At 36.0% G+C, this 18,495-nt stretch overlaps 1 protein-coding gene and 1 non-coding gene across 2 annotated transcripts; both read right to left on the bottom strand.

The window, feature by feature from the left end:
• Window positions 1–444: 444 nt before the first annotated feature.
• On the bottom strand, window positions 445–6,249 carry LOC133830772 (protein ENHANCER OF LHP1 1). Its single transcript, XM_062260841.1, has 12 exons — window positions 5,813–6,249; window positions 4,353–5,461; window positions 4,050–4,226; window positions 3,849–3,962; window positions 3,071–3,175; window positions 2,426–2,560; window positions 2,286–2,341; window positions 2,074–2,173; window positions 1,882–1,998; window positions 1,367–1,493; window positions 1,149–1,279; window positions 445–1,042 (listed from the first exon to the last, which is right to left on the bottom strand). Exons 1-12 carry the CDS (start codon window positions 6,090–6,092, stop codon window positions 566–568), a joined length of 2,928 nt encoding a protein of 975 aa, XP_062116825.1. The 5' UTR covers window positions 6,093–6,249; the 3' UTR covers window positions 445–565.
• Window positions 6,250–17,434: 11,185 nt separating this feature from the next.
• Window positions 17,435–17,541, bottom strand: LOC133833587 (small nucleolar RNA R71). Its single transcript, XR_009892960.1, has one exon. It is a non-coding gene; the product is annotated as a small nucleolar RNA R71 (small nucleolar RNA).
• Window positions 17,542–18,495: the final 954 nt, after the last annotated feature.

Below are 18,495 nucleotides of genomic sequence, written 5' to 3'. Positions count from 1 at the left end.
TTCTTCTTGATATTGAATCTAAGACCTATTTTATTAATAAATCATAATAGGATTGAAAGTTTTTAGTGGTAAAGAGTGTTAAATATGATGTAAAAGCTCATAAATTCATTCAATTTTCGTTAGCAATCAATTCTTCTAAATATTACCTCTAAATCACTTTCAACTTGTACCTTGAATTCATTTGAGAGTGGATCCATCTCAAGTTGACTTTGTTTACAATTTTGATCACAAGCCGAATATTTATAATATATATACATTATATATAAACTTTAAATATTTATATTTAGATTTGACTTGGTTAACAAGAGTGGTTGGCCCCTATTTTTTCTCAATTCAATTCAATTTCCTTATTTTTAATCCCCCTTTTTTCACTTTTCTACCAACCATGGTTCTAAAATTGTGAAAAAAATTGGATGGGAGCCAACCCCACACCGAGCTAATGCCTAAAGAGAAGCTATAGTGTTTTCTCACTAGTCAATACATAATTACAAGAGTGACTCGTTAATAGTTTCCAATACATGGATGCCATCTTAAAATAACATAATATTTACAATCATCAACTAAGTTACTTGACAGAGGACTTGAAGAAGGGATTAGATGGACGATTTGCTTGTACTTGATCTACTTCAGAAGCCTTCTTTTCTTGATTGATTGATGATTGTGCAAAAGGATTAAATGGACGAGTATGCTGTATTTGTTCCAATTCCCCAACCTTTTTCAATTCTCCTGTAATAATAGGATTAACCTTTGCAACAGTTTTCACCTCTTCTATCTTCTTTCCCTTTCCAATATCATCCAACTTTGCAGTTTGGTTTGCTTCTGCTTTCCCCTCTTCAACTTTAGCTCCTTGCAATTTCGCTTTCTTAGTAAATAGTGGAGCTGATAATTTTGGGGGTGATGACTGACAATCAGGTTCCAGAGGGTTACTCCTTTCAGAAGACGATGAAATCTTAGGAAATGCAACGTCTTTGGCGGACGCATGGCGAGTTGAGCTAGGGAAGATGCTATGCATGGTCCCTTTACTTTCATTAAGCAATCTCTCCTGTTACAACAAGGCAATGAAGAATAATAAGAAAAAGAGATTACAAAAATATAGTTTGTATTATTCCTAGCATTAATGACCCTTGTTTGAAGTGTGTGCCACTAACCTCCAATATGCTGTTAAATCGTTCAGCCAGATTTGGTAGCTTCAAAACAGTAACAAGCTTAATGGCACCCCTCACCGACTTCTCAAGCAACAAAAGCTTAACTAGTTCAGTAGCCCGCTCAAGCTTATCACCTGAAATAATCACCATAAGAAAGAGATGCAACTCATCAGATGGTCATCTTGTACAGGATCTAATATTACACAGGAAAAGAGGCTGACCATTGCAGCAGGATGCAATTAGCCTCAAGATGCATTTATCTTGCGCTGCTTCTACATTGAAAGCTTCATCCTCAAGTAATGTGGTGTCCAAACAAGAACTAGACATGTCTTCTATTTGCTTTTGAATCTGTAAGTTAAATATATCAAGCAAATAATGTCACTAAAAGCATCTTATTGGCTTCCAAAGCAAAGTGTAAAAGTAAAAGTAAGAGTAAAACAATTGTCCAGATAGTTCATGATATAACAGGCAGTTCTTTTCTCAATTACGAATGAAACTTGACAATCCTTACATGCAAAGCAGATAGTTCATGATATAACAGTAAAAAGAAGAGTAATGTTACACACTCTAATTACATATTTTGATGTGTATTTAGTTTTAACTATGAATATTTTTAAGTGGAAACCAGATTAATTACACATCATAATGTGTAATTAGAGTTTGTAAATTGGGAGTGTGCCAATCATTACTCTAAGAAGATATATAATGATATGTGATATGGAATGGGGGCTCAAACCTGCGAGAGATGCATGCTATTCAAAATAAACTCATTTTCAAGGGCTTCTGCTCCCAGATCAGATGATGCAAGAGGCAATGAAAGATTCAGCAGAGTGAGAACTGGTTTGGGCATAACCTGAAAAGAGAGCAAAGTTATGACTGATCAAACCTTGAAGGAAAAGGAAAGCAAAAAGGTGAATATTATCCTTACCTGTGGAAATAGTTCGGGATTCTTGGAAACTATACAGAATAGTTTGCTTGCATTCAACCCAACCACCCAATAGTTTTCAGACTTCTTTTCTTTACTAGCACTGCATCACACATATTAATCATAAGCCAAGTGCCAACTTACAAACTTCTGAAAGAAACCATTACCACTATTCTAATAAGAATAAACTAACACTTCATTACATAATAACGAACCTGAAGAGTGGCAACCAACTGCCTCCAAATTGGCTTGTAAAAACTCTTAGCACACCCTAGAAATTTCAGACATCTCAGTTCCAAATGCTTATGCAAAATTACGAGAACTAAAATTATGTGAACTGAAAACATTAAGATACCTTTGAATCATAGGAGCTTAATTGCCCTTCATCACTAAACCCAAACCATATTAGATGCGAACCAGGAGTTAGTGGCAAGCGCCCTTTAAGTGGCTGAGTCCCGTCACATACATTAAATACTTTAAACTCAAGCACCTGCAGAATTTAGGAGTAATAAAGTCAAATTTCAAATAGCATGAAGTAAAACAGAAAAATGGTAAGGCATACTTGTTAGGCCACCTATTAGACTGACTTTTTTTTTGGCTGACGGGTGGCTGAGTTGTTTAATGAAACAGTGTAGTTAAGGGCTTAGTCTTGAGTTAGTTGGTTGAGTAACTAGATCCCAACAGCTACTCTCATAAGGGCATCCGATTATTGTGTGCTTTTGTGAGGAGTTAAATTCTAGTGGACATACCAAGCTGTCTTGAAAAGCTTGGAAGCTTTGTATTTTGACTCTTGATTTCAATATATTCCAGATTTAATTCTTTTTAGTGTATCAATACTGTCAAGTCAAATTGTGCCTCCTTCTAGGGGATCACAGAAACAGCTTTTAAAGTCCTCTTTAATTGGTTGGTCGTTCCCCCATTATGATGTAGAATATGTCTTTCTTTATAGCTTGTAAATGTTCTTTTTTCAAGTACTACTTATTAATAGTTCAAAAAAGACCTGCTCATTTGTAGGTAGACACTCAGCAGCATGAGTAACAACTGCAACTTCATCCTCAAAGCCTGATGCAGTGACAACAGGTCCATCAAGGGACAGGATATGCTTCTGCAACAAAATCCCCATTATAACCATTTGGTAAGATCCGCATGAGAAGCAAAACTTATCTAAAAAAAATATGAAAAAAGAAACAAATATAGTAACACCGACAAAGGTGCTTCAATATTCAGTAACAGCTGAAAGAACACTTTCTGCAGGAATTATTCCCCCCTCCCTCCCTCAACATTTTCTGCAGGAATTATCCCTCCCTCCCTCTCTCTCACAAGTAAATATTAGACATGTCAACAACAGCACATATTAAAAAAACAGCACACATAAAAAAAAAAAAAAGAGAGAGAGAGACTGTATGAAGAAACCTGCAAACCTTTTATCCTTCCCTCCCTCTCTCTCACAAGTAAATATTAGAAATGTCAACAACAGCACATATCAATAAAAGAAAAAAGAGAGATTGTATGAAGAAACCTGCAAACCTATCTCTCTCAAATTGAACATTTTTTGCAGATATTATCCCCCTCCCTCCCTCTCTCTCACAAGTAAATATTAGACATGTCAACAACAGCACATATTTAAAAAACAGCACACATCAAAAGAGAGAGAGAGAGACTGTATGAAGAAACCTACAAACCTCTCCCTCCCTCCCTCTCCCTCTCTCTCTCAAGTAAATATTAGTCATGTCGACAACAGCACATATTAGAAAGAAAAAAAAATATTATGAACAAACCTGCAAGCCACCCTCTGTGAAGATGCGAAGAAAATTAAGATTTGTAACTGCAGCTACCCATGATGTACCAAGTGCCACAGCCTTCACTTCTTCCCCTTCAAATCGCATAGACCACTGGCAATACATTATTCAGTAGAAGTCAGCATAAAAGGATTCCACATTCATCATACACAGAAAATTGAAAAAGGCAAGTGATCTAACCTCGCTGTTATTCGCCCAGCTACTAAATGGGCGATACATTAGAGTACTCATGTTCTTCTCTCCCTTGCAAGGATTTGCAAACACGCTTCCTTTCTCATTTAATGAAGCCATTGTAAAACCAAAATGATCATTCATTGAGGGAATCCGTGGACCTCTGCTAGTATCATGGAAATCTATCTGCATTTAAGATACAATACATCAATAGTAGTGACATAAAGGCCATTGTAGATAATAAAGAATCCAGAACTATAATGTTCTACGTAGATCTGAAAAAACTTTTGGAAGGTTATAATTGTACATTACCTCTATATGGGAGTATCCATCATGTTCCATTGTTGTTATACTTCCTAGCATGTTGTAACACAAAAATCGCCTTTTTCCAGGCTGCATAGGAGTAGCACCTGGCTGAAAAGCCTCCTGCATTTGGAACCTTGAAGATGTCACTTTGCTTTTTTGTCCCTCACTTGCATCTTCTTTGCTAACTTTATGCATATGATGTGTTTTTTTATGAGATTTGACTTTCAGAGGCAAACTCATTTCCTCAAAGCCATCCTCCTCTAAATCGCTTTCAAATGTAGAATGCTTCCTTATTCTCTTCCTGCTAGGTGGCTCAGATTCACCAAGGCTATCTTTACCAAGATCACTTAGACTACCTGAGACACTAAGCTCTTGATCCTCTTCCTCAAAGAAAAGAAGCCCATTACTATTCTTCAAATGTAAATTTGGAATATCTTCCGTGGGAGATTTCATAGATGACGGAACAACAGATTCCCACACACCATACTTGCCCATAACATCAATAACAACTAGTGCATTGCCCGTTGGCTTCCAAGCCAAACAACAAATTCTCTCATCAAATTTCTGCCTATCAATATCCTGCTTTTTATCAACATCCCAAATCAGAACCTGATTATCTAAACCAGCAGTAGCCATGTATTTACCATTCGGTGACCAAGCCAAGAAGCAAATAGGTTGTGTATGATCACCTCTTAGAGAAAATAGCTTCTCAGCTGTGTCTCTATCAAACATTACCACATCATTTCTCAACCCCGGAACAGCTAAGGTGTCCCCATCAGGACTCCAGCCGATTACATTCATGACAGAAGGGTCTAGACCAAGGTCAGGAGCAATGCCTTTAAGGGTGTGAATGGTACTTCCGGACTGAAGTTCCCAGTATATGAGGGTACCAGTGGAGTCAATAGAAGCTAAGTATTCACTATTGGGGTCAAAACCTAAGCCAGATATAGGTCCTTTATGCGCTTTGAGAACTCTAGCAATTGAACCATCTACTGTGTTGATAAGCTTAATTCCTTCATCATCCCCAGCAGCAGCCAACATGGTTCCTGATTTATTAAATGCCAGAACCCTTATTGGCAGGGTGAATCGGGTTATGTTAGTCTCAAACTCCCCCCCTGTTCATGATCAAATTTGAAATAATAAAATATAAATAACATTAGCTCATTCTTCAAGTTTAATCAGAAGAGTAAGAACTTAAAATCCACAATAAAAAAAAGGTAATATCAACAATCCGATGCAACAATTGCAATATATATACACATATATATTTATTATACAAAAAAAAAGAGGTAAAGAACAATTAGCAAGACCTTTTATTCGCAATTTTGATGTGTATGTAGCTAATTCTAAAAATATAATTGGAAGAGTGAGAACCAACAAATCGAACAAAGTAACTTCAACAATCCGGACATACTTAATTATAATAAACAAATTGACTCAATAAAAAAAATTCAAGAGAAGATGACCAGGAAACTTGTAGAGCTTGACGGAGTGATCCACCGAACCGGAAGCGAGGCAGGTGGAGTTGGGGCTGAGAGCGAGGGCAGTAACACCGTCGCGGTGGTGGCGGAGGAGCTTGGGAGCAGCCGAAGGAAGAAGAGGGTCGTGGATGGAGATGGTTGGGTCGGAAGAGGAAGCGGTGACCAGGTGGCGGGCTTGCTGGTCCCACAACACCGAGCAAAACGAAGGGCGTCCATTGCTCGGAGCTTTGTGAGCTTCTCTCAGCTTCATCGATCGGACTTTCATGGTGGTGAGTTGAAAAGTCTCACAAGGATTTGTAGTGTAGCGTAGTAGATCTATGAGAATGGGAAGCGGTTTTAGTTTACTTTATGTTGCTCGAAAGAAATGGGAATTCGGTTTATTATTAGGTTTTGGGAGCATTGGCGGGAAATTGGGTTTTGGATTTGGCGGGTGGAAAGTTTTGAGGACATAAAATTTGGAGGCTTATTTATTTTAAAAGAAATTTGAATTTACGCGAGGATCATTAATCACAATTACACTGGTAGCTTACAGCATTCTCGATGGAAGAGCTAAAATGTGTTATTTTTTATAATATAGAGAAAAAATAGTTAAGTAGTCTTCCAATTGATGATGTAAAGTTATATTTTTTTACTTAAATGAATAATATTTCTCTATAGGTAGTGAAATACTATTCATCAAGCTATAAATATTTTATTATTTTTTTATAAACTTTTGTATATATATAAGTGTGATATTATTATATTTAATTATTTTATTTCTTAAAATAAATAAAATATTTTTAAAAATATAATATATAAATGATGTAGAGAAAAAATAGAGAAGTAGATATATAGTATAATGTAAAAGTTTGAGGTAAATTATAAAAATGTATGTTTTGGTGATATATTTTGTAACACACTTTCTCTATAATATTTAGCTAAAACTCATAAAAATATATTTCATCAGCTCTTTTATACATATATGCACAAACTCCAATTAATACATATCTACATTTACATAACATTTACATATCATTTATATAATATTTTAATATTATTTTGTTTTTATAAGTTTTCTCTCTCTATTTAGTATATATTTATTATATCTTTTTTCTTTTTCAATTATTTTATTTTACTTTAAGTAATAAAATATATTTAAAGATATAATATTTAAATGATATAGAGAAATATATAGAAAAGCTGATGTATGGTATAATGTAAAACTTAGAGGTAAAATAGAAAAATGTGTGTTTTGATGAGGTATTTTAAATGATAGAGTAGAACACCCGTTGGGAGTGCTCTTACACGCACCCTTCCCAAAAAAAAAAACTTTGTTACAAAATTACAAAAGTGCACTTAAACTATACACTTTTCGGTAAATTGGTCCCCCAATTTTGATTTTCGGATACTTATAAACGAATCTGGTTGCATTGTTTTCTCCAAGTTAAAAATATTATTTTAAATAATACTATATTTTTTTGAAATTTATTTCCATGAGTTATTGCTAGCCAAATTTTGAATTGTGTGATTAAAAGTCAAGATAAGATTTTCGGTCTTGAACTGACACAAAAACCCTAATCACGTAAAAATCTCAGAAAATAAAATGTTAAACTATGGCAAATATATTTTAAGCATAAAATACATTCATAAAAATTAAAGTTTGGTCAAAAAATAATAAACATAAGAGGAAATGGAAATTTTAGGGCATTTTGTGTTAAATGCTTAAAATTTTGCCTAATTGTGGAATTTTATTCCATAAATGAACCTTAGATTAAATTGTATTGTGTGATTAATTAAATTAAATGTGTAAGACATTTAATTTAAATATTATGTGTTTTGTTTTTTTTTAAATTATAAGAGTGAAAAAGGTCACAAAGTGACATAAAGTAAAAATATTTAAGTGTTTTAGATATTTTTTTGTTGTCTAGGCTCTTCCACCCTCCCCCAAACGAAACCCCCTCCTCTCCCCTCACTCTTATCTTGTTCAAAAACATTCTCTCAAATTTTCTCACCATATTCAACTACCAAAAGAACTAAGAAATCTTGGAAGCTTAAGCCTTGATCTTGGAAGAGTTTCCCTAAGGTAAAAGTTCCAAAAACTTGACTTTTATAAGATTTTTAACCATAGATCTTTCAATAACTAACTATACATGTTGTTGGGAGAGTTAGTTTAAGGTTTTGAAAGAGTTTTGAAGGTTCTAAAGCTAGTAGAAACATCAATACCTAAAGCAAGAACAACATGAGGTAAAAAGTTTACTTTTTATGGTTGTTTTTGTGTAGTTTTTATTTTTAAGCATTATTTTGTGTATTAAATGCTTAAATTTTCTTTTCGGTGAAGTAATAAGGCTATGGTAGTTGCTAGATAATTTTTATGATGCTTGTATGTTGATTGTAAAAATAGGGACCCAAAACCCTAAAACTGAAAAAAAAAAAATGGTTTTGAGCCTTGACTTCCAAGGAGTCAGGCATCCACTATATAACAAATTGTACTTTGATGTTGCTGAGATGGGGAACATGAATTTGAGCTTTTGAAACACTAAAAAATATTTAAAAATGAGTGAGTTATGTTATTTCAAAGTTTAGGTAAAAAAACTATTTTTTCGTGCTCTTAATTTTGGGACCAAGTTTGGACAGCCATTGTATAGGGAAAATGAATCCTCTTTTTGCTAAAATTAGGTGGAGATGTTCTTGGAATACCCTAGTATTCCTCTGTAAAATTTGGTAACAAAATAATGAACAGTTTGAGAGTTATTAAGTGTCAAAGTTTGGAAAAAAATAAGGACTTGAAAATATGGTCATCTTTACCTCAATGTTTGAAAAATATTTTCACCAATAAAAAATGCTCCTATAGGCCTAAGATTTTACATAGATCTAAATGACATACCAAAGATTGAATTGGAAAATTTTGGTAACAATTGGGTAAGTAAATTTTAAGTTATGATCTAACAAAGTGTATAGTTAAAAATGTGAAAAATGAGGTTTTCATACTTAGTGAGAATTATTTTTATTCTTTCTAAAAATAAAAGATTTAATTTATTAATAAATTTGAAGAGGGTTTAAAACCCTATATTTGGATAAAATAATTAAGTAAATTATTTTTAGTTAACAAACTTGATTAATTGAGTTTGGAGAATTAACTAGTCAAGATAAGCAATTATTAACGGTTTTCCTAATTAAGTTAAAATTAGGCTATTTTCTTAAAACAGTTTTTAGAGATTAAAACCTTAAGAAAAATAAAAAGAAAATTAAGAGATTATTTTCTTGAAAAATAATTGAGGAATTTAAGTAGATTTTTTTGGATATAATATTGGCTAAAATCTTTTATATATTTAACCGACTTGTTGATTATGGGAAATACTATTGCAATACCCGAGTCTAGGTATCGAGACCATAGGATAGGTCTCCCTGAGACTTAGGGTTTAGTCTCAAATTTTTGCGTATGAATTTCTTGAATGGGTTTAAAACCAAATAAGGATATTTAATCCTTACAAATGATTTTGAAAATGACCGTTGACGGTGAGAACTCGTCAACGATGTTAAGTTACAAAAATCAAAGTATAGTACTTATAAATGAAGAACTCCAAAAATCTAATAAAAAACTTAGAAAATAGTTGTAGAAGGAAATGGGAAAAGAACTTGTATTCCTCTAGGTATAAAGCTACAATGTTTTTTCCAACCTCCTTCAATGTTGAAGTGAGGTTCCCTTTATAGTGGGCTCTAATAGCCCCTGATACATTGTGGTTCAGGGGACTAGATTGTACACAAGCACATTGTCAGGAGAGTAGTATCAGGTGTAGTGGTGTTGGCTCCAGTACATAGTTAGGGTCTGTGGGGGTGCCTCCACTACTTATTTGGTACGAGTGTCAGAGGAGTGACACCAGGCGTAATGGTGCAGGTGGTTGTGGTGTTGGAGGAGTGGTGATCAACTTTAGTATGTGTCAGGTGTAACGTCCTGCGTTTTCGGGTACCTTTAAACGACTCGGGTTGGGATTTTTCCCCCGGGTTAAGAATATTATTTTAAATAATATTATATTTTGTCTGGAAGTATTCCATGAGTTATTGCTAGCCAAAATATGAATTTTGTGATTTTAAAAGTCAATATAAGACTTTCGGTCCTGGACCGACACAAAAACCCTGATCGGGTAAAAATCTCGGAAAATAAAATGAAAAATCATGGCAATTATATTTTGGGCATAAAATACATTCATAAAAGTTAAAGTTTGGTCAAAAATAATAAACCTAAAAGAAAATGGAAATTTTAAGGCATTTTGTGTTAAATGCCTAATTTTGCCGAAATGGGGAATTTTATTCCATAAATGGACCTTAGGTTAAATTTTATTATGTGATTAATTATATTAAATATGAGAGACATTTAATTTAATTAATTAATGTTAAGTTTGGTGATTAAAACTTAATAAGAGTGAAAAATGTGTCAAAAGCCAATTTGGACTTTTCTTCGTATGAAACATTTATTAACCTTTATAAAAAAAAAATGAAATGATCACATATATAACAATGGGTGGCCGGCCATATGATGTTTTGAAATCCCATTTATTAACTAATTGAGTTTAAATCCCATTTATTTAAAGGTTTGGGATAATGTCAAGTGGGCAAGTGGGAGTAAAGCACTTGAGTGTTTTTTTAGGAATTTTAGAGTGTGATAAACTCTTCCAACCCTCCCCAACCGACCACACCACTCTCTCTCATTCACTCATCTGATTTTTGAAGACCTCTCAAAGTGTTCTCTCCATTTTCAACCCCAAGAACACCAAGGAAACTTGGAAACTAAGTCTTGGTCTAGGAAGGGTTTTCTCTAAGGTAAAGTTTCATTAATCTAGACTTTTGTAAAGTTTTAAGCATAGAGTTTCAAATAGCTAATTAACTATGTTGTTGGAGGAAGTTGGTTAGGGTTTTTGAAAGGTTTTGAAGGAGTCAAAGCTAATAGGAAGGTCCAAACCTTAAGCAAGAACACCAAAAAGGTAAAAAGTTTACTTTTGATGATTTTGTTGTAGGGTTTTTAGTTTTAAGCATTATTTTGTATATTTAATGCTTAAAGTTTCTTGTTGGTGATGTAATAAGGTTATGGTAGTTTTTAATAATTTTTATGATGCATGTGTATTGATTTTTGAAAATGGGAACCAAAACCCCCAAGGGTTTTGTAGGATACCCTAAAACAAAACATGTTTTAAGCTGTGACTTCCAAGGGGTCAAGCAGCCACTGTATATTGGTTTTGTAAAATTAAATTGTACTGTGATGTTGTTGAGATTGAGTACATAAAATTGAGCTTTTGAAACACTAAAAAATGTTTAGAAATGAGTAAGTTATGCTATTTCAAAGTTTAGGAAAAACTGTTTTTTTGTATTCTTATTTTCGGAACCAAGTTTGGACAGCCACTGTATAGGGAAAATGAACCCAGTTTTTTCTAAACTTTTGTGGACATATTTCTGGAATAACCTATTATTCCACTGTAAAATTTGGTAAGAAAATATTGAACGGTTTGAAAGTTATTAACTGTCAAAGTTTGGAAAAAATAAGGACTTGAAAATAAGGTCATTTTTACCTCATTGTTGGAAAATGATTTCACCAATAAAAAATGCTCATTTTGACCTAAAATTTTACAAAGACCTAAATGGCATAGCAAAAATGGAATTGGGAAATTTTGGTAACAATTAGGTAAGTAAATTTTAAGTTATGAACTAACGAAGTATGTAGTTAAAAATGTGAAAAATAGGCTTTTCACACTTAGCGTAAAAATTAGATTTTGGAACATAAGGTAAAAAGTAAAATTTTGCTTATTTCAATATATAAATTTGTAAGTCTTGAAATCATATTTTCACTAAAATTACCCCTTTGAGTTTAAATGAATTATTTTTATTAAAGAGTTTTTATTCTTTTTAAAAATAAGAGATTTAATTTATTAATAGTTAATAAATTAAAAGAGGGTTTAAAACCCTATATTTTGAGAAAATAATTAAATGAATTATTTTTCTAGTAAGTAAAATTGATTAATTGATTTTGGAAAATTAATTAGTCAAGATGGGAAAATTTTAACGGTTTTCCTTATTAAGACACATTAGGCAATTTTCTTAGAACGGTTTTTAGAGATTAAAACATTAAGAAAAATAAAAGGGAAAAATTAAGAGTTTATTTTCTTTAAAAATAATTAAGGAATTTATTTGTATTTTCTGGATATAATATTGGCTAAAATCTTACATATTTTAACCGACTAGTCGAAAGTGCGGGTTAATAGCGATACCTTGAAAGAATAAGATTTTTAGCGGATTGTGGGGAAATACCATTGTGATACCCGAGCCTAGGTATCGAGACCTTAGGATATGTCTCCCCGAGACTTAGGGTTTAGTCTCAAATATTTTGTATGACTTTCCTTAATAGGTTTAAAACCAAATAAGGATTATAAATCCTTACAAATGACTTTTATTAAAATAACCAAACTGCCCAAAATAATAATAATGAATTATGAGTGCCATAATAAATCCGAGTATACTGTATGGATAACTACAGTATTGGATAAGCGTAACTGGACTGAACGTTGGAGGGTGAAAACCTGCTGAGCGCTAAGGACTCCAAGTAAGTCAACTTATATTGTATGGCTGCAACATGAAATGATTATTGTCTTGTATGTTAGTATAGGGATACATGCACATATATAGACTGTCATAGAAAGTTGCTTAGAGACGTTAGTTTAGTGAGTGCTGATTTAGAAAATATGAACGGTAGATGTCCGTCATATCCTAGACGGTTGATCCCCGTCACACTGCTTGATTTTATTTATGTCCGGTTCATTACCGCGACGAGTGGCCATGAGATGAGGATAAGCTGGTTAAACCTAGGGGCCCTCATGCTTACTTAATCATTGGACGGTTAGAATCCGAGCAAGTGCTCTGATAAGTTATTCCCGGATAGCAGCCGTGAATATTGGCCATTCAGTGAGAGTGCCTAGAGATACTAGGGGTTGCCAAGATTGAGTGAGGCTGAACACCCTAGGGGCAACTGCTCACCAGCACCACTGATTAACATAGAAGTCTCCGTAAAACCGTGTAAATTGGATTACACTCTTGGATAAGTAGCGATGCCCTAGGTAACACGATAGTTACCATTGATGAGGATATTTATTGGCTAGATCTTAGTGTGGAGACTTGATTCTCTTTTACAGATTAGCAATTATGTTGGAGGGTGCGTTACACCTGAATTGATAGAAATTGTAGAGCGTTGGTCTCGAATTATATTGTGATATAATATATCTGATTGCTCTGGGATGTTCTAAGTGCAGGGATATATTTTTTGATAAGATATAGTTCTGATATAATATATCTGATTGCTCTGGGATTTTCTGAGTGCAGGGATATAATTGTTGATAAGATATAGTTGTAATATAATATATTTGCTTGTTCTGGGATTTTCTGAGTGCAGGATTTTATCTAGTAATGAATTAATTTATCCTTTGTTATCAGGCATGACCATAAGTTTGCCAGGACGCTTTAGCGTTCTTGAAATTGATTGTGTAGGGTCTGGAACCCTAATTCTCTACATGCTTTGTTTGAAAGTTGATCTTACTAAGCGTTTTCGCTTATCTAGTTGTTTCATGTTGTAGGTGAGAGCAAGGGCAAGGCAAAGCAGTGAGCACTGGAGTCTTCCTTGCAAATGTACATGTGGACCGACCTTTTGGGAAGCCATTTTATTTTTGGAAATGTTGTGTAATTTTCCTAAACTAGGCTCACTCTACTCTTTATAAAACATGTTTGTAACTAAATGTTAAGTATGGCCATACGACTTTTTAAAAAGTTTTTTTTTCTATGGGTTTTTGAGACATTTTGTTAAATGAAAACATTTATATTTTCGCATTATCGAGTCTTGAAAATCCGGGTCGTTACATCAGGGGTCTACAAAAGTACTCCTGCCTTGGTACTATGTCGTACTCCCACTACTTGCTTGGTGTGGGTGTTGTCCTTATATTCAGACACCTCTTGATTGGTACGTAGATTCCATACCCATACGTGTACCCTGCACCTGGTGGATGTTTTCACCTTCTGAAGATGTGCATGTTGATCTAGCCCCTTCATGTCTATCTAAGCATCAGATTGCTTATTGACTAAAAAGGATACATATGGGAGGTAAACTTTGCTGGTGACACCTACCCTAAAAAGTAGGGTAGGGCCTTGTCAGCGAGGCGCATGTTTCAAAAAGGCTTATGAGACAATGACTTTGCTGGTTGGATAAAAGGGGTGAGGTGTGAGAGGTCCCGCGGGGTGCTCAAGCACAAGGCCAACTCACGGGTGAGCTAGGGTGCGAAGCCGTCTCGCAGGGTCTTAGGCACGAGGCTATGTAAGGCACGCCCCTCCTGGGCACGAGGTGCACTCCTCATGTGCGCGAGACGTGCTTCGCGAGGCATGCCACTCTTGGGCGCGAGACGCCTCCTCTCGCAAGGCGTAAGGCCATCTGAGGCAGGCGCACGAGACGTGGGGCGCTGCATGATGCGCGAGGTGCAGGACGATGGTCTCGCGAGGTGTGGCCTCGCTGGGTGCACCGAGAGGAGGCAGGTGGAAGACAATGGCCTCGCGAGGGGCTCTTGCGCGAGACGTGGTGTAACGTCCTACTTCCTTAGAGTCGTTACTAAGTGAGTTTAAAACGTGCATTTAACTCGCTAATTGAGGTTTTAAGACAAAAGTGTAATTAAACCATAAACAGAGTCATAAACTTTGAAAATAGTTCCATTTACTGAAAAACATAAAGCGTTTAACATTTGGGATCCCAAAATACTGTTTAAAAATATTTACAACTCAAAAGTATAACTAAAGTCGGCTAAACGACAAAATATGGTTTTGTACAATCATCTCCCAAAATACCCCTAGCTGTGGCAGCCAGGCAGGCCAAACATGTCTGCCCCGCTTCACCGTCTCCGTACTCATGGTTGGTTGACTTTCCCCTTGCCCTTACCTGCACCACAGAGCACCCGTGAACCGAAGCCTAGCAAGAAAAATCTCACAAGCAGATAACATATGCATATCAAACACTTAACATATAAACAAGCCATCATCAGGCTAACCACATACGGCCATGCCGTCCCAGGCGCTTTACCAGGCCCTGGGTTCGTGGTCCACACCATGAGGATATCCTAGGTATCCTATAGGGTCTCGCCCAGGTATCCTACAGGCACAAAAATTTTCTTACCTATGTCCCAAGCTTTCCAAGCACCGATGTCCCGAGCACAGTCTTCTAGTCCGAGCCTCGCTGAAACCCTAGTCTCAACACACCAACAATATCCATCCATAAAGTTCTAATCCCTTAAATAACTTTGGGTCATAATTCTAATCTCCGGGACCTTGAATTCTATCAATCCGGGTGATAAAATCCATCCCCAGCCTTAACCTTTGAATTCCCAAGCCTAAAACCTCTCAAAAGCCCAAAAATGCACTAAGAGTCACGACCCCTTCAGGCCATGCCGCGGCCTGCCCCCAACCAGAGAGCAACCCCAAAACAGGGCAGGCACGCCGCGGCTCAAGCAAGGGCATGCCGCGGCTGATGAGTCTAGTTTTCATGATGTTTTGGTGATGTTTTTAGTAGTCTTTTATTTTGTTTTTCCTTGTTTTAGCGCGGGTTTACGCTTTGTTTGGTTGTTTTTGTGAATATCAGGAAGAATTGAGCATGTGGAAGGAAATGCCAAAGAAAGGGAAGAAATAATCGAGTTTTTCATCATATTTTGATCAAGAATGGTTCTCAACACAATTTGGAAGTGTTGGTGAAATTTTGGGATGAAAACTTGAAGAATTGAAGAATTCCTTAAGAGCCACGGCTTGATCAAAGTAGGGCCGCGGCTAGGGGGAGAAACAGAAGCATGGTTTTTGAGGACATCTTCGGGCCGCGACATGGCTAGGTAGAGCCGCGGCATGGATGGGCATTTTGTCCAGAAGACAATGATGCGGGCCGCGGCATGGTTTCAGAGAGCCGCGGCATTGAAAGGATAGTATGCCCAGAAATTTTGACACGGGCCGCGGCATAGTGTATGTAGAGCCGCGGCCCGCCTCTCTAAAATCTAAAAATCCTAGGTTTTAAAGGACGAAAAAGAAGAGAGAAGGAGGTACGGACGAAGGGAGGAGTTCTGGTGTTGAAGGCTCAAGCTTAGAGTATTTTTACATGTTTTTCTTTTTTATGTTATCTTTAAATTCTGTTGTGATTAGCACTATGACTATGAACTAATTTTCTGTTTAGGATGTTCAATTGAATCACTTGAATTTCTATTATGACCTAATGCAATTTTAATTTCCTCTTCTTCAATCTTCTTCAATTCCTTATAACCTGTTCTTATAGATTGATTATTGATTGGCCATCTTTAGTCATATATATATATATATATATGTTTTTAAGTCAAAATCTGAGAAGTGAGATTTAATTATGCTGTGGTTATATTGGACATAATTCTAATTTAGAACGAAAGTATCTGAATTAATTGTGTAGCTGTTATTAAGTTGTGGAATTTAGTGCTACCTTTGTGGTTCAATTTACCATAGAAATATAGGAAATTGTCACCTAGGTTGAGTTTATAATTCATAGTATGATTATAGACTGTTGTTTCAACTTGTTAATTGAATTAGGTAAAAATAAGAAGAATTCATACTTTGCGTTAGGGAATAATAGAAAGGATAGTTGATGAGATTGAATATCCTAATTGTTTCTCAGTGATTGAATTACGAGTTTTTACTATTAGTTATTATTCTATTTAATTGTCGATTATTATTTCTGCACTCTATCGATTCTTTTGCTGTATTTTACAAAAATCAAGAAATTTTAATTCATCAAATAGAACAAGAGATTAATTGACTGGTAATTGATAATTCAGTCCTTGAGGACGATACTTGGTTTTACCATTTTAATACAAGTTCGCGACTGTGTGCACTTGCATAGCAAAATTATCGCAACAAGTTTTTGGCGCCGTTGCCGGGGACTGAAAATTATCAATATCAGTTTAATTAATTTTTATTCTAATTTGATTTTAATTTATTTGCTTCTAATCTGTTTAGTTGCTAAATTTTTCTATCTCAGGTGAATTTTGGTATATGCGTGGCAGAAAAGGAAAAGCCACACTTGTTCCTCTGAATCCCGAGATCGAAAAGTCTTGCAATCAAATCAGAAAGACTAAGAGAGAGACCCAGAATTCTGTGAAGATGGCACAGAATGATGGGGATGGCAGGAATGGTTTAAATCCAGGAGTTGTCCAAGGGGTTCAGGCTCAGACCAACGCTGAGAGGAGTCTGAGAGATTATGTGCTACCCACTCTGACGGGAGTACAAAATAGTATACGCCCACCAGCTGTAGAGGCCAACAACTTCGAAATCAAGCCTGCTATTTTACAAATGGTGCAGTCCTCTGTGCAATTCAATGGGTTGCCCTCTGAAGATCCTCACACCCATTTGTCCAACTTCCTAGAATTGTGTGGAACCTTCAAATATAATGGGGTGAGTGATGACGCAATCAAGCTTAGGCTCTTCCCATTTTCTCTAAGGGACAGAGCTAAAAGTTGGCTGAATTCTCTGCAGCCAAACTCCATTGTCACTTGGCAAGATCTGGCTCAGAAATTTTTATCCAAATTTTTCCCTCCGTCAAAGGCTGCTAAATTGAGGGGAGAGATAAATAACTTTTGCCAGAATGACGGAGAGTCACTGTATGAAGCTTGGGAACGGTTTAAGGAACTCCTGAGAAGATGTCCTCATCATGGCATAGAACAGTGGATGCTAGTACAGAATTTCTACAATGGTTTATGTCCGACAACCAGAACCATTATTGATGCTGCAGCGGGTGGCACTTTTATGAGCAAGAGCGCAGCTGGTGCTTATGAACTGCTGGAGGACATGGCTACAAACAACCATCAGTGGTCTGAGGAAAGATCATCAGGAGTCAGAAAGGTAGCTGGGGTGCATGAGCTAGATGCAATCACTGCCTTAACAGCGCAAGTAGCCTCTTTGACCAAGCAGTTGCAACAGAGTAGTGTGTCTGCTAATGCGGTTCAGATGGCAGTGAGATGTGAAATGTGTGGTGGTGCTCATTCTGTCGATCAGTGCCCTATCTGTATGAATAACACCCCCATGGATCATGCTCAAGTTCAGGCGGTGGGAAATTTTCAGAGGCCACTCAATAATCCATTCTCCAACAACTACAATCCTGGGTGGCGAAATCATCCCAATTTTTCGTGGAAGAATAATCAAGGCCAACAACCTCAGTTTCAGGGTCAATTTCAGAATAACATGCCTCAGCCACCTATGAATCAAGCTTCGTCATCAATGCAGCCTAGGCCTCAACAATCAATGCCTCAACCTGAGAGACCTAATGAACTGCAAGCTGCCCTGTTGACTCTTACTAACACTCAGACTCAATTTATGACTGAGACAAGATCCTCCATTCGAAACCTTGAGACACAGGTTAGGCAGTTGGCAAATATGCTCAATAACAGACCCCAGGGAAACTTGCCAAGTAATACTGAAGTCAACCCCAAGGACTTGTTGCGATAATTTTGCTATGCAAGTGCACACAGTCGCGAACTTGTATTAAAATGGTAAAACCAAGTATCGTCCTCAAGGACTGAATTATCAATTACCAGTCAATTAATCTCTTGTTCTATTTGATGAATTAAAATTTCTTGATTTTTGTAAAATACAGCAAAAGAATCGATAGAGTG

This window comes from Humulus lupulus, chromosome 4 (assembly GCF_963169125.1).
Source record: "Humulus lupulus chromosome 4, drHumLupu1.1, whole genome shotgun sequence".
Lineage (NCBI taxonomy): Eukaryota > Viridiplantae > Streptophyta > Magnoliopsida > Rosales > Cannabaceae > Humulus > Humulus lupulus.
This window is presented reverse-complemented; position numbering and strand designations above follow the sequence as displayed.